The sequence below is a fragment of the Barbatula barbatula genome (assembly GCF_947034865.1).
Source record: "Barbatula barbatula genome assembly, chromosome: 21".
NCBI classification, from domain to species: domain Eukaryota; kingdom Metazoa; phylum Chordata; class Actinopteri; order Cypriniformes; family Nemacheilidae; genus Barbatula; species Barbatula barbatula.
The window spans coordinates 4,632,449-4,647,427 of record NC_136784.1 but is presented as its reverse complement, the minus strand read 5'-3'; the positions used below and the strand labels follow the sequence as shown (position 1 = coordinate 4,647,427).

General features: G+C 36.6%; 2 protein-coding genes across 4 annotated transcripts; one reads left to right on the top strand and one right to left on the bottom strand.

Moving 5' to 3' along the window:
* The first annotated feature begins 235 nt into the window (after nt 1-235).
* Nucleotides 236-5,472, top strand: pla2g4c (phospholipase A2, group IVC (cytosolic, calcium-independent)). Of its 2 annotated transcripts, none has more exons than XM_079484237.1 (14): nt 236-294; nt 414-439; nt 555-666; nt 971-1,113; nt 1,235-1,433; nt 1,586-1,691; nt 1,866-2,006; nt 2,086-2,151; nt 2,288-2,455; nt 2,634-2,771; nt 2,902-2,994; nt 4,130-4,284; nt 4,393-4,558; nt 4,725-5,472. In XM_079484237.1, exons 1-14 carry the CDS (start codon nt 238-240, stop codon nt 4,880-4,882), a joined length of 1,728 nt encoding a protein of 575 aa, XP_079340363.1. In that variant the 5' UTR covers nt 236-237; the 3' UTR covers nt 4,883-5,472. The 2 variants fall into 2 exon arrangements, with proteins under 2 accessions (XP_079340363.1, XP_079340364.1); XM_079484238.1 differs by having other exon boundaries at nt 281-311.
* A 406-nt stretch (nt 5,473-5,878) lies between these two features.
* On the bottom strand, nt 5,879-7,821 carry LOC306910821 (uncharacterized protein). Of its 2 annotated transcripts, XM_079485672.1 has the most exons (5): nt 7,599-7,821; nt 6,917-7,346; nt 6,388-6,442; nt 6,187-6,298; nt 5,879-6,079 (listed from the first exon to the last, which is right to left on the bottom strand). In XM_079485672.1, the coding sequence occupies exons 2-5, from the start codon at nt 7,223-7,225 to the stop codon at nt 6,022-6,024; spliced, it is 534 nt and encodes a 177-aa protein (XP_079341798.1). In that variant the 5' UTR covers nt 7,226-7,346; nt 7,599-7,821; the 3' UTR covers nt 5,879-6,021. The 2 variants fall into 2 exon arrangements, with proteins under 2 accessions (XP_079341798.1, XP_079341799.1); XM_079485673.1 differs by lacking the exon at nt 7,599-7,821 and having other exon boundaries at nt 6,917-7,354.
* Between the last annotated feature and the right edge of the window lie 7,158 nt (nt 7,822-14,979).

Genomic DNA, 14,979 nt, shown 5'->3' with positions numbered 1-14,979 from the left:
TAGCCATTTTGATTCTAAGATAGTCAACAGGGTTTTGTCAGCTGCTTGAAATAGTATGTATTGAAATATACAAAATGAAATGACTTGTTTATCTTCAATATTTATATATTTTACTATACTGTATATATTTAATATGTTAATGATATTTCTTCATCAACACCATGAGGAAATGCACTGATTCTGGATATCTTACATTCGCTTACTCCAGTTGTTGTATTTCCTCTTTCATATGGTCACATGCTCTCAATGAAAAGTTTCAGTTTGGTATGTAGACTTCAACCTCTACCAGCCAGCGTAAGTGACCTTCAAATGTCTGTATTTGCTTTCTGAATAATACTTTTGATTTATCTGATCATTGCTTCAATATAAGGCTCTAATGCTTTGTGGTTATCTTATCTATTGTCTCTTTACAGATGCCAATAGGAAACCAAAGTGAAAGGTAAATTTCGAGCAAATTCAGTTTTACAATCTGTTATTCCTCAGTTTTGCGTCATATCTTTTTTTCAATACTTTTGTGAACTGTCCTGTCTGTCTTTGATTTTTTATTTTAACAGCAGTGCGGTGCGAATCGGTCACTCTCTGAATGAGGCTGAGAAAGATCACGTGTCCAATAGGAGAGAATCAGTTCTACAATGTCTTCTGCAGCATAACATAGACTGTAGCCCGGTAACAAATGGATATATACAATAGTATACCCGTTAAAGCAAAAACAATAGCAAGATTGTCAGGATTGTATATCAGAAAGTGTGATATTGCCACTGCAAGACGATGAATAATGGACAGTATGTGAATAAATTAGGCCAAATTAAGTTGATATACATATGAATAACAATTATGTTTTTTAAAAAGCCAATTTTGATTTATTGTTTGAACTGCAAACGTTAGAAAATATAAGTCACTCCTTAGTTGTGATATGTCATTTATTAAATATATTTGACAATACACGTTTTGTTTGCTGTGCACTTTACAGGAGGAAGTACCCAACATTGCACTCTTGGGTTCTGGTGGTGGTGAGAGAGCAATGGTGGGTTTGATGGGGTCATTGGTCCAGCTGTTTAAAGAGGGTCTACTGGACTGCATGATGTACATGTGCGGGGTCTCTGGATCCACCTGGTAAACTTTCCGATTCATGCTAAAAAAATGAACGTATCTGTCAGATTAATATTACAGTATATATTCAAGTCCCAACAAACACACCCACATACTGTATGTAAACATAGATTTTTGTTGGTAGGTGCATGGCCTCTTTATACAAAGAACCGGATTGGTCCTGTAGGCTGGAGGAAGTGAAGGATGACATCATACAGAGACTCACTGGTGATGGAGTCAGTTTCATGGACAAACTGTCAGTACTCAAAAAATACTACCAGAAAGACAATTTCAGTTTGACCGACATCTGGGCAGCACTAGTAATAACTGAGGTTGTGAAAGAGGTGAGGAAATAATGCTCAGTTTTTAATTTGCATTTCATTAAGATTATATTAAAATCAGTCTCACTGGCACAATACGCTTCGGGATGGTCGGATCTGAGGAAATTAAACATTGTCAAATGTACACTATACATAATATTATAACCTCTCTACAGATAGATGAAAATCCTCTTTCCCATCAGAAGAGCAAACACAGCAAAGATCCGTATCCCATCTACACTGTGATCGATAAGAAGAGCAATCGGGAAAAAATGAAAGCAGGTAGTTGATCAGACTGTCAACTGCATGATGTCATAAAAGATGACAAACCAAATTCTAAAAACTATTTCAGTTAAACATTTTACTGACAGTATCATTTATAATGCAATCATTCAAAATACAAAAAGAGCCATTTGTGTGTGAACCGTACATATGAGACTTACAGTTTTCTGTCAGATGTCTTTTTTGAGATCACAGCCAATGAGGTTGGGTACCCCATCACTGGAGCCTTTGTAGATTCCTCCTGTTTTGGATGTCAATTTGATGAAGGTGTTAAGAAGAAAAACCAGCCTGAGATTGAAATGTTGTACCTACAAGGTAACAACACAAATGTGTGTATAGTTGAACGTTTTGGTCGGCTGACTGTTCATTTGTCTCTCTTGTTGGTGTTCCGCAGGTCTCTGTGGTAGCGTCTTTGCTGACCATGAAAAGATAATGGAGGAACTCTTAATATTAATAAAAGGTAAGTTTACATGTTTAAGGACAAACACTGCCTTACTAAAAACATAACATCATTGACATAATCTGTCTGGTTTAAATTTGTTTTATGTCTATGTCCATTCAAATGCATTAAACATCTGCATTCTTATCTCTTTCAGAGCTCTTTTGGCTCGAGTCAGATGTGATGTGTAACCACACGTCGCTCAGCCCTCCACATCTACATGAAGTGCACCAGTTGACTTTGACGCTTGTGGAACTGAATCTTCTGTTCTTCAGAGAGGAAGACCCTTCATCTCACATTGAAATCCTTAGTGATTTGCTAAGAGGTATCCATCATATCTTTAAAATGTGAAATCACACTAATATAACTTGTTAGATAACACCCACCTGTTGGTTTCCATGGTAACACATCACCAGTAAATTTATCGCTATGTAGGTGATAAATAATAACACCTTACCTAATGTGTTTTTAAATTACATAATGACATTTTATTGTTCTTTAAGGAAAGGTTAACAAAGAAGAATATGAGACTGTCACTACCTTCCAGATGATGCCGGATGGAATAGATAGGAAGACAATTCAGGAACAAACTCTATATGTATGCCAGTGGTATTCAGACTGGTTGCAGAAACAACTAAATTGTAAGTCATTACAGTCATTTTGTGCTGCCATGTTGATTTTACCAACTAAAATCTTAAAACAACTTATTCATTATTTAATGTTCTGATAAAGAAGGCAAATTACATTATGTAAACTTATTTTTTCATTTAGATAATGGGGTATGGAAAGTTGTTATTAAATGCATTGAGTTAGCAACACGCTGGATCTGGGGCACAACATATAACTTTCTCTACAACATGACAGGTGAGCAAAATAACTAACAGGAAAATGTAATGGTAAAATTATTAAAATAAACAAAAAACTTCTACTACTGTTCCGGTTTCATTTCAATACAGTCCTGGCCAAAAGTATCAATTTTGTGTTTTGCAAAGTTAGCTGCTTCTGTATTTGTAGATTATTTTGCCACATGTTTCTATGGTATACAGGATATCTAAAGTTAGCGTGTCTTAAGTTTTAAAGGTGTTTACATCATGCAAACATTAGTGCTCTGAGTTTATCTCAATTTGTGTGCTTCTGCTTACCCACTCACTTTTTGGGGAATGGCCACAGGTTCTCTATGTGGGACTGACATCTGGGGAGTTGCTTTTTTTGCAATTATTTAAAATGCATCTGATCGCTGGGTATAATAATCTATAAACATGTGAACGAACGCCACAACAGCTTAAGCAAAACAAAGCAATTATGTCACAACTGGTAACCGTTATCCACATGTTATATTATAATAATAGTACGCTCATCAAAACTATAGAATAACACTTTCTTAAATTGCCATTTTATCAACCAGCATCTTGAGGTGTCACCATATTAAAATAGACTAAAGAAGTTCCCACCTATTCTGAGCTCTTATTGGCTGTTTTTTCTTTGCTAGTCATACAATCCCATTCGTTATGCTTTTTTTGTTGCCTAAAATAGAAATTAATATGTTTTCGCCTATAAATTAAATTGAAGCATTTCAGCATACACCTTCAGACTAGAAGATTCTTAAGATTATGAGAAACATTTCTGTCAAATGATCCTTAACTCTTGAACTGCAGTGTAGTGCACTCGTATAGTACTCTCTGACATTTCTAATACTGACACTAAACGTCCATATGACCGTAGACATACACTGATACACTATTAAAGCCAGAGGTTAAGTCACATCTACTGGAGATATTATTTAGGTATACAGTATAGTGTATACAGAATACTATACTCTTGTAATGGTTCCACGGTACAGTGACGCTAAGAGATGCTAACATCTTTGATTTGTTTTATAGTATTTAAATTCATGCACAATGACATCTGACATCAAAATGCTTAAGAATACTTTAGTACTAACATGGTATCTGTTTAAAAGTATCTAAACCAGAAGTTTACATTTCACCCTTATTATCAGCCCCGGAGGTTTCTCCGTGTATCCTGAAAGAAGAAACAAGACATTATGAGGATGCTGGAATCTTCATCAACTCTCCTTATTTCTCAGTGTTGAGGAAAGAGAGGCACATTGATCTCATTATCTCTCTTGATTTCAGTGATAGTGACCCATTCAAGGTACTTTGTAGATCACAGTAAATACATACTTTGTTTTTACTATTGGCATATTTTTTGTCACAGGTAAAAAACAAACCTTTCTATAAACGGTTTTCTTTAAATTTACAGACAGTTGTTCAGACTGCTAAAACATGCAAAGAGCTACACATTCCATTTCCCGAAGTTCACATACCTGAGCAGGACAAACACACTCCAAAAGACTTCTACGTGTTTGAAAGCCACCATGCGCCGACTGTGATTCATATCCCTCTTTTCAACATTATTAATTGTGAAGGTAATTCCAACATTCATTTTAAATACTGGTAAATAATGAAATCATTTTGCACAATTTATAACTTTGCACTGCAAATAGTAAATAAGATTAGGATGTCGTTTTTGTCAGTTATAATGTGCAGAAAAAGCAAATATAAAAACTCCCAGGTGCTGAAATGTGTAAACAGGAGAAATTACAAAGTGGAAGAAAAGATACAGAACCTTCCAACCGCCCTACAGCTGTGAAATGATTCATGATCTGCTGGAGAAAGCTGAGGAGAACATCAGAAATAACAAAGCTGACCTTTTGAGAGAGATTCAGAAAGTCATTCATAGAAAAACTTAAAACCATACGCTGTGCTGTTGAAACCAGGATAATAAATCAACTGCAATATATTTTTCTCGCATACATATTTCAAACTGCACCAGAAATTGTTAGATTATTTTTATTATAATTGTTGCAGAAAACGATTCTAAAATCACACCATGATGAAAATGGCTCATTTGATCAAGCTGTTCCAACTATCGACCAATAGAGGGCAGCACATAGTGCTTGTAGAGTTTTGTTTGTTTCTAATCACAGGGACAATATACAGTTAAATGTAATCATTGTTAGAAACGTTTCATTGTGATTAAGAAGTTTGCACATTAAGAGGCTTTGAAATGGAGGCACTTGAAGAAAGCAATGACAGTCTTATTGGTTATTATTATGATTATGGTGTAATTAATATGTCATATAACTGTGATATTAGTGATATGTATATTTTATCTTTGTGTAAGTCCTTCAAAAGAGCTCCTTGGCATGTCTCTGTGAGGCATTGCGGTAAAGTATCCAAACATTTCATGGTATACTAAGTTCCATTTCTGTGTAGATTATCTGAGTTGTTTGAAATTGTTTGTAATCATAAATGTATTAAAGAAAAACGTTCAACGTTCAACGTTCCATTGTTTTGTTTGGGTCGAATAACATCCAAACAAGACATACCAGTAACAATTACAATTCTGGAAGGGTCTGTGTTGTGATGATTATAATGAACAATTAATGAATCGAATACAGAAAACCTTACAATAATAAGTGCAATTTTATTGCTGTTGACATATCACAATAACACAATAAAAACACAACATTATATAAAAAGAATTCTTAACATGCCCAGACAAAGTGTGCTTTTGAATATTAAAACAACGTTCAAGCTTACGTTCGAGTGACTCCGCTTCAAAAGTATTTGAACTTAAACATAGTATTCATCTTTAAAATATCTCTTTACTGGTACCTTTTTTTTAAGCAGATGGTTTAATCCAAAGTACTTGACGATTATTGTTAATATATATATATATATATATATATATATTATTCGGTAATTATACAAACTTTAAGCACAGGCCAGGGGAAACACAGCACACATTACTGTGTTTACGAAGGGTTTTCTATTGAAAATGTGCCCAAAAATCATTTTGTGAAAATCCTTTGATAAAACTCTTAAATTAAGACTTCTTATTTTCTTGCTTCGTTGCGTTTTGTATTGTTTTAGGGCATTGTCCGCTGCAATAGTAAAAAAGATTATAAGACATGAACACCTACATTAATACTTTTCACACAAGACTAATTTACTCACATTTATTTATAAATCTGCCTATATTTGTACTCACTTTGCATCTGTGCCCATTTTTATATGGACACATATTGGACTGGTCTGCTGGAGTCTCTTTTGAAGATCTGTCATAGATTCAGCCCACTTTGTCTTAGTGGCAGCAAAATTACCTTAAATAGATGAAAAGAGAACAAGAGTGAGCTAACTTTATTGATCCATTTTTTTATTTGTGTTTGTATTCTTCCCTTTCTAATCATACCTTCAATGTCAGCTTTCTCCTTCTCCACACCTGCAATATTCCCATTTATTGTGGCCTGTGGAACGTGGACACAAAGGCAGAGAGTATAAAATGGTAACAGAGCAGATATATAGGCCTACCTATTATTTTGTAAACCTGCTCAGTTGGTTGTTTTGTTAGTTTTGAAACCTGCTCGACAAGTGAGCTGGCATATCAGCCCATGATAAACAAAATGTAAACGTATATAACATTATTTATCTGCTTGTGTGATAATTGTGTCAGCCAATGCTTGTGTGTATAACACTGCTATAATAATAATATTATTATCTGTCATAATAATATTCACATATCTGCTCAAATTAAATGATGTAAAAGCAGGCGTAGTATCATTTGTTTACCGAAGACACTTGGTTTGATATTTTGTATTTGCAATGGCATTGAAATATTTTGAAGTGTCCAAAATGATCTACGTTTTTCGGTACATCTTGCCGTCCAAAGACTCGGCAAATAAATTTGACATACTTTTAAAACATGGATCTTTATTACTTACGAATGAATCCTGGCATGCTTTAACCTCCTCTGCCATTTTCTGCTGATCTGACACCATCTTCTTTACCTCGTCATCAAGGTCATTAAATTCCTTCTGTACGATGTCCTTCTCCATCATCTTGTTTTTAAATTCTAAATCTAAATTTGTTAAATCTAAGTCTGTTCTCCTTTCACTCGTCTCCGAAAACATCAATTCAGTTGATAATTTCTTTAACAATTCCATTTGAATGTGCTTGTATCCTATCAAGCTCAAAGCCACAGTTGCCATTAGTATCAAAACTAGCAAAGAGCAGCAGGACCTTCTCTCCATGACTGTGTTGTTGCTCGAAGATTTTTTTAAATCTGCTTCTATAACAATTCTTAAGTTTTACCAATATAGATTTGTGTCTAGATCTGTATATATCTGATGTATATGAGTATAAGCGTTAGATCTGTAAAAGAAAATACAACAGAGAAATAAAGAATAAAGTCCTGGCATTGCATGAGGTACAGTTACAGTAAACATTACACTATATTTGAAAGGAAGTCTAAACTTCCTGGTGTAAATGATTAACTTGCAGACTATCAGATCGTCTGATCATTATTTAACAATAAACACAGCAAAAGCTTTTAACATCTTTCGAAACCAAGCCTACAATGGGTTGAACGTGTCATTCACAGATAAACTTATTGAATCAACTCACCTTTATCCAGCGGCTTGCGTGCACACGCAGAAAAGTGTCTTACGGCAAACAATCCCAGTTGATTGGGATTAGCAAATATGAGTAAACGTAATGTAACTTATGTAATGATAATAGATCAATGTCACTAAAGTAGACCACAAGAAAATGTTGAATAGTTTGTAATATTTTCTATAAGTACGTCTTTTTGGTGTGCCGCCGTACTCTCTCTGTCATTTTACAGTCTGGCTGGTTATCGTGTTTCCTTTCCTTCATTGTCATGTGACCAGTCTGACCAGTTAAGCAAGGAAATAAGTGAATTCAGTTTTCTCTGAACCAGCCCATCACTTCCTATCTGTTTTATCAAAGATGTACGATAGGTTTGAATAGCTCTTTGGGAGCTCTGTGTCTTTCTATCTTTTTCAGATTTTGACATTATTTTTTCACGTTTTTATTTCCAAATTGTATTTTTCCTTACAGTCATTGAAATGTATGCTTATGCAAAGTGGTTCAAGGGTTAATGAAGCCGGTGTTTACCTATGAAATAATGGGAATTTATCAATGCAGATCTTTTTTACTTCATTTTTGCTGAAACATATCTGTAATGCAATGATAAGATCTTTGGTGTTTGTTTTAGGTTAGCACACCCTGATTGTAAAAATACCAGGGAGTAACCATCAGTAGCTTTTCTATCTCTATTAAAGTGAGTTTATCAGGAAGTAGTTCACCACAGAAGTGAATGCTGTCCCATAAATATCCAGGAAAACCTACTTCACATAGGAATCTATGGCCCGGTTTCACAGACAAAAGATTAAAGTGACAATTCACCCAAAATTTAAATTCTGCCATCATTTACTCATCTAGTCATGAACTGTCCCTTTAAGTCAGGTATATGCCGTAGATAACTTAGGATATTTAAGTCACTTTAATGAAAATCCATTAAAAAAAACATAACTGTTGTGCATCTTGGGAGAATATAAATAAAAAGGATTGTCAGCCTGTAGGAGTTCACAGAGACTATATGCAAATGGTCACACTAAATAAACAGTATTGTTTGCGTTCATAGCAATTGAATATATATGTTTTTCATCACATCACTATATAGGTTGTATTTTGAGAACAGGCATAATGACATCAAATAACTCAAATGTATATTATTTTGTACTGTCTATTATATAAAAATGAGGAATATAACATATTTCATTAATTCAGGTCACGAAAAAGCTATTGCAATAGACACATTTGACACAAAAATCTGAATTGCAGCGATACATTTCAGGCACTACGAAATAAAGATGTTTTTAATTACGACTGCTTGGTATTGCTGCATTATGATACAATTGTTTAAGAAAATGTAAGTGGACTATTAACCATAAAACCAATATTGACACATTAATGGATTTTATGAGTGCTTTTCTCTGGAGCGGTGTGAGAGGTCAGACTGATTTGACTTTAGATTTACATTTACATTTATGCATTTGGCAGATGCTTTTATCCAAAGCGACTTACATTGCATTATACTATACATTTTTGTTTCTTTGTATGTGCAATCCCCTGGGATCAAACTCACGACGTTGGCGTTGCTCGCGCCATGCTCTAAACACTGAGTTACAGGAAAGCAAAATATAAAAATGGACAGAAACAGAGGAGGGTCTGGATAATTGTAATGCCACAATGAAAAACAAACCAACTATGATTGAGACCAGTTAAAGTAATGTCAGTCTTATTAGACTGAATGAAGTGCATTATATAGTACTGTATACAAGATTGATAAACATACTGTGGCAAGTGTCATTCTTTCTGATTTGCTGACTCACTTACAGAATTACTATATGAAGATATATAGAAGGTGTCAACCAATCTCTGATTGGCTCCTGGTGATGTTACTAGCAGAATTTAAACCCCTGCGCCATTCTGATCCATACTCTTTGGCAGGTAAGTGCATTGACAATATTTCTACATCATGTGCTTTGTCATAAAAGTGTGACGATGTTTTGCCTTTTCTGTGTATTATATATGATTGCTTTCCACTTTTATTCAGATTAACACAGTGAAGATGAAAGAAAATGTGTGTATTTTGGCGGCCCTCGTACTCTGTGGTAAGGTTTTGCTTTTCGCCTTCCTTTTTTTCAATCCGCACCAATTTTTTGCAAAATTTTGAGATATCAGTACTGATTCTAAATCTAAATTTATATATTTTAGAACTTTAACTATATCACATAAATAGAGGTGTGTACATTTAATATGTGTGATTATAGTAACATTAATCAACACCTTTATGAATATTAATAAAGAGATCATATTAAAAATAGATCATTTAATTATTAATGTCAATTTGTGATTTTTGTTTACTACATGAATTCATCCTTTATAATGTAAAGAACATTCTGTAAAAATATAACTTTGATATCTTTGATATTGGCTGAGAATGGCCATGTTAAAATTTTAATCATGGTGGAATTAATGGTTGAAATCAAACTTTGATGCCCGTTATCTCAAAGTTTTATCATAAGACTTAAACCTGGATTTCACAAGCAGTCATTTTTTATCAAATGTTTGTATAGCGATATAAATGCAAATGACTATTTAAATAATTCTCATAAAATAGTTACAAACTGAGAATGTGTTTTAGATTTCTACCGATCCTTTCATTCTCCTCTCAGGGCTTGTTTCCGGTGGACCAGCAGGGACGGAGTTTGCTTTGTCATTCTTGCAAAACAACCAACTTGGCACTAACAGCGCCTCTACTCGTCTGATGCTGGACATTTCAAATCCTTCCAAATTATCCGCCAATGTGAAGGTAACTGCTCTGGGAAAAATCTTTGAGCAAACCATCCAACCAGGTCAGGGTGCCACATTCCAGCTGCCTAGCGGTGTGGAGATCAGTGGCACCACAACAACCTTTCAGACGGTTCAAGTGCTGTCCAACCAGAACATCCTGGTGTCATCTTTCAACTACAAGCTGTACTCCTCTGACACATCGTTGATCTACCCAGTCGAAGACTGGGGTACAGAATATTACCTCTTCACCCCAATGTTGGGTCCACTTGGTTCCTTTAAAGAGTTTTCGATCGTTAACTATGACACTCAAAATTCAATCGAGGTCCAGCTCAGTGGTATGGTACTGTTTGAAGGCGCTTTTTACCCAAGAGGAAGCAAACTCACATTTAACCTGATGCCCATGGAAAGCGTACAGATCCAAAGTCAGGATGACCTCACAGGCTCAAGAATCAAATCCCAGCAACCCATCGCAGTTTTTGCAGGCCACAGTTGTGCTTGGTTTTATTCGACATGTTCGCATGTGTATGAACAGCTTATTCCTGTTAGCAACTGGGGAAAAGAGTTCATGGTTGCACCTATCGACTGTACATCACCACAGTTTCGTTTCGACACAGTTCAAATCATAGCCTCGCAAACCACTACAGTAAACATCAACAGTCAAAGCCCAAGGTTACCTATAAAAATGATAGCAGGGGAATCTTTATACCTTAACCTATATTGGCCAGACTCCTTCCATATCACCGCCGATAACGGGATCCAGGTTTTGTATTTATTTAATGGAGGAACTAGACAGAACGGAGAGACAATAGAGCCTTTTCTGATGAATATCATGCCAATCGATTTCTTTGGCACGTCGTACATCCTATATGGTCAAACTGACTTTACAAACCAAGCCGTTATAATAGCACAAACCAAAGACGTGGATGGACTCACACTCGATATGTCACGCCTGCCGCAAAATCCGAAGTGGCAGCAAATTGGTGCCAGTGCATATTCATGGGCACAGATTATGTATACTCAAGGTTCTGGTTTCCATACGGTAAGCGGTCCTAACCCATTTGGCCTTTACAGCATCGGAATGGGTAACAAAAACGGTTATGGGTCTGCAGCCCCTGGAACGTCAGCAGGTAAGAAAACAGTCGTAAATGCACATTTTGTTTTGTTATGGATGTGTGTCAATTCAGTTTTTGTGTCTGTTTAGTGTCTTCCGCCACATGTTCCATTTCTGGAGATCCTCACTACAACACTTTTGACAACAAAACCTTCGACTTTCAAGGAACGTGCACGTACACGGCAGTTCAGGCCTGTCATCTAGAAGGAACAAAGCTATCTCCATTCACGGTCGTGGTGCAGAATGCCTTGTGGGATGAAATTCAGAGCTCTCCGGATGTTTCCATGGCTAAAGTTGTGGTTGTTGAGGTTTATAACTTCACTTTGGTGCTTCGAAGAAACCAACTGAAACAGATAATGGTAAGGAATTGTAATACATTGTGTCCTTTAATTGTTTTATAATATTAGTGATTGTCAAATGCTTCAGGACACCAAATGGTAAAACAAGATCTAACAAAAAATATTCCTCTAAAAAATCAACTGCATAGATACATAAACATGACATGGACCGAAACTTGACATTTAGTATCCTAAGTACAATCCTTTCTTAGTTGCATTTAGTATTTTTTTTCCTCGATCTGTGACCCACTTTTTAATACAAATGTGTGGCTGATGCACTTTTTAATTCCACATTCGGACATAGTAACATCATTTTTTTTTGTAGATTTACTAAATATATGACATCTCATAAAATCGTAACATTTTCAGGTGGACAACATCTTGAACAACATCCCTTTAAGTTTGCTCAACGGACAAGTCAAAGTCTTTCAAGAAGGCTTACACTATGCCATCACGACAGATTTTGGCTTGAAGGTCACGTATGATATGGTTTACCACGTCACGATCACGGTTCCCAACGACTACAGTGATAAAACGTGCGGCCTCTGTGGAAACTACAATGGAAACCCAAACGATGAGTACCAGCTCCCAGACGGCAAGCAAACCCCAGATATAAATACATTCGGCGCTGCGTGGAAAGTGCCTGTTGCTGGTGTCGTATGTGACAACGGCTGCATTGGAAACTTGTGTCCGATTTGTGACCCACAAAAGAAGATAATCTATGAAAAAGATTGCAGTATCATCACTGATCCTAAAGGGCCTTTCGCAGCCTGCCACGGTGTGATAAACCCCATGTCATACTTCAACGATTGTGTGTATGATGTTTGCCTTGGTGAGGGAGATCAGGACATGCTCTGCCACAGTGTTGGTTCTTATGTGATTGACTGTCAGGATTTTGGAGTCGCAATCCAAAACTGGAGAACACCACAGTTCTGCCGTAAGTAATCGATGCGAGGTTGCTAACCGAAGTTATTTACAAAACTAAACACACTTCCTTTTACAGCTTTAACCTGTCCTGCTAACAGTCACTACCAGATATGTGCCATGATTTGTGACACACCCTGCACCGGGCTAATCGACATCATCGTCTGCAATGAAAAAACCTGCGCTGAAGGATGCACCTGCGACTCTGGTTTCTATTTCAATGGAACAGGCTGCATACCAGTGGACAAATGCGGGTGTTATGAAAATGGCGTTTCCTACGAGGTTGGAAGTCATCTTTGTTTTCATTCAAATAAGGCACATGCTTCCCAGTGTTTGTGGTAAGAATAATGTGATAAGCAAATTGTATTACATCCATTTTACAGATTGGAGAATCGGAAGTTCAAGAGGGCTGCCGTGAACGCATAACTTGCAAACCATCTGGTAAAGTGACGAGTGAAGTTATTAAATGTAATGGCTACGAAATCTGCCAGATTCAAAATGGCGTCCGCGGGTGTTACCCAGCGCAGTGTCTCATAGAGGCAGGAGGCTCGATGACTCTTTTTAGTGGAATAAGTGGAGGCCTTACAGAAACTGGAGCATATGAGATAGTGAAAGTGTGTAATGATGCTCTGGATGCTCAATGGTTCCGTGTGGTAGTGGAAGTGCTGATGTGTGGAGAAACTGGATTCAAAGGTGTGGCTGCTGTGCATGTCTTCTATGAGGGTGGCATCATTTCTGTGAACAGAGAACTTTCAACATGGGTAAGTTTGTAATATAGTTATAAAGTTTATATGTACACTGAGGACAAAAGTATTGGGATGCCCTCTTTTAATAACCATGCTTATCTAGTAATTTCAATCAAAACAAATGTTAAAGGAATAGTTAACCCCAAAAACGAAAATTCTGTCATCATTTACTCACCTTCTTGACATTATAAACATGTTTAAAAGTATGACTTTCTTTCTTCTGCAGAACACAAAGACATTTAAAAAAATGTTGGTAACCAAAAACCTTGGTTCCCATTGACTTCTATTGTATGGACACAAAACCAATGCAAGTCAATGGGGATCTAGTCACTCCCAAGGACACTGACTAAACCTCTGATGCATAAGGCCTCTGTGTCGCGTTCTTTAACGTCTCGCCTGGAAACGACACAAAGCCGTCTGATCTAAGAGGTACGCTGACGTGTTAACAATCGACTAAACCCTTCGTTCTTAAAAGTATGCGAGGTTCGAGGCATCAACTTATAATCATTTTGTAGCTGTTAACTTTTGATATGTTCGTGAATATACACCGATCTGTTATTGCGGGGACATTTCCACGCCTCCAAACATGACTCGGCACAAAATGAAATGTGATTGATTGCTTTACCTGTCAGTCATATGGCCTCTTGGTCAAAGAAAGCGATGATCTGGCTACGCGAGACTAATGTGGATCAATGGTTGTCGTTTACCAACAATCTTCAAAATACTTAATTTGTGGTCTTCAGTTAAAAGAAAGTCATACAAGTTTGAAATGACAAGAAGGTTAGTAAATGATGACAGACTTTTTTGTTTTTGGGTGAACTACTCCTTTAATGCTATTGAAAACAACACCATATAAAAAATATGTTTCCATCGTTGTTGAAAGGCTCATTTTCTCTTCTGAAATGACTGTACCCCTGTGTCATTAATAGGTTCAGGTGATAGTTGTTTGGCGCATTGCCAAGTCGTCCAAGTGGTGTTCAAGTCTGGGCTTTATGCAGACCAGTCAAGTTTTTCCACACTAGACTGACTGAATCACTTTTCTTTTTGAACGTTGCTTTGTGCACAGGGGTATTGTCAGTTTGGAACAGAAATGGGCCCCGCCCAAACTGTTGACATAAAACTAGAAACACAAAACAGGCCTGGCAAGCAATTTATAAAACAATATGCCATCTTTGTCTCTCCATTTCCAGGTCAATGGAATGAAAGTTGCTCAACCAAAGCAACTGAGCAATAACATTTCAGTTCAGCTGTCTGGTGATGCTGTTGTGATTAAGATGTCTGCGCTCACAGTGACTTACAGCACTCTGGCTTTCATGGTAACAGTTAATGGGCAGATGGACGGTGTGTTGTGTGGTGCCTGTAGTCAGTTAAATGCTGAATATGTCACTAGTAGTGGGATGAACATTTGGAGAGCCCTTGATTTCCCCATGTCATGTGTTTAAAATATCAATGAGGTTAAAAATAAAGCTGTGGTTGACCTTGTACGATGAAAATTACAGATAAAA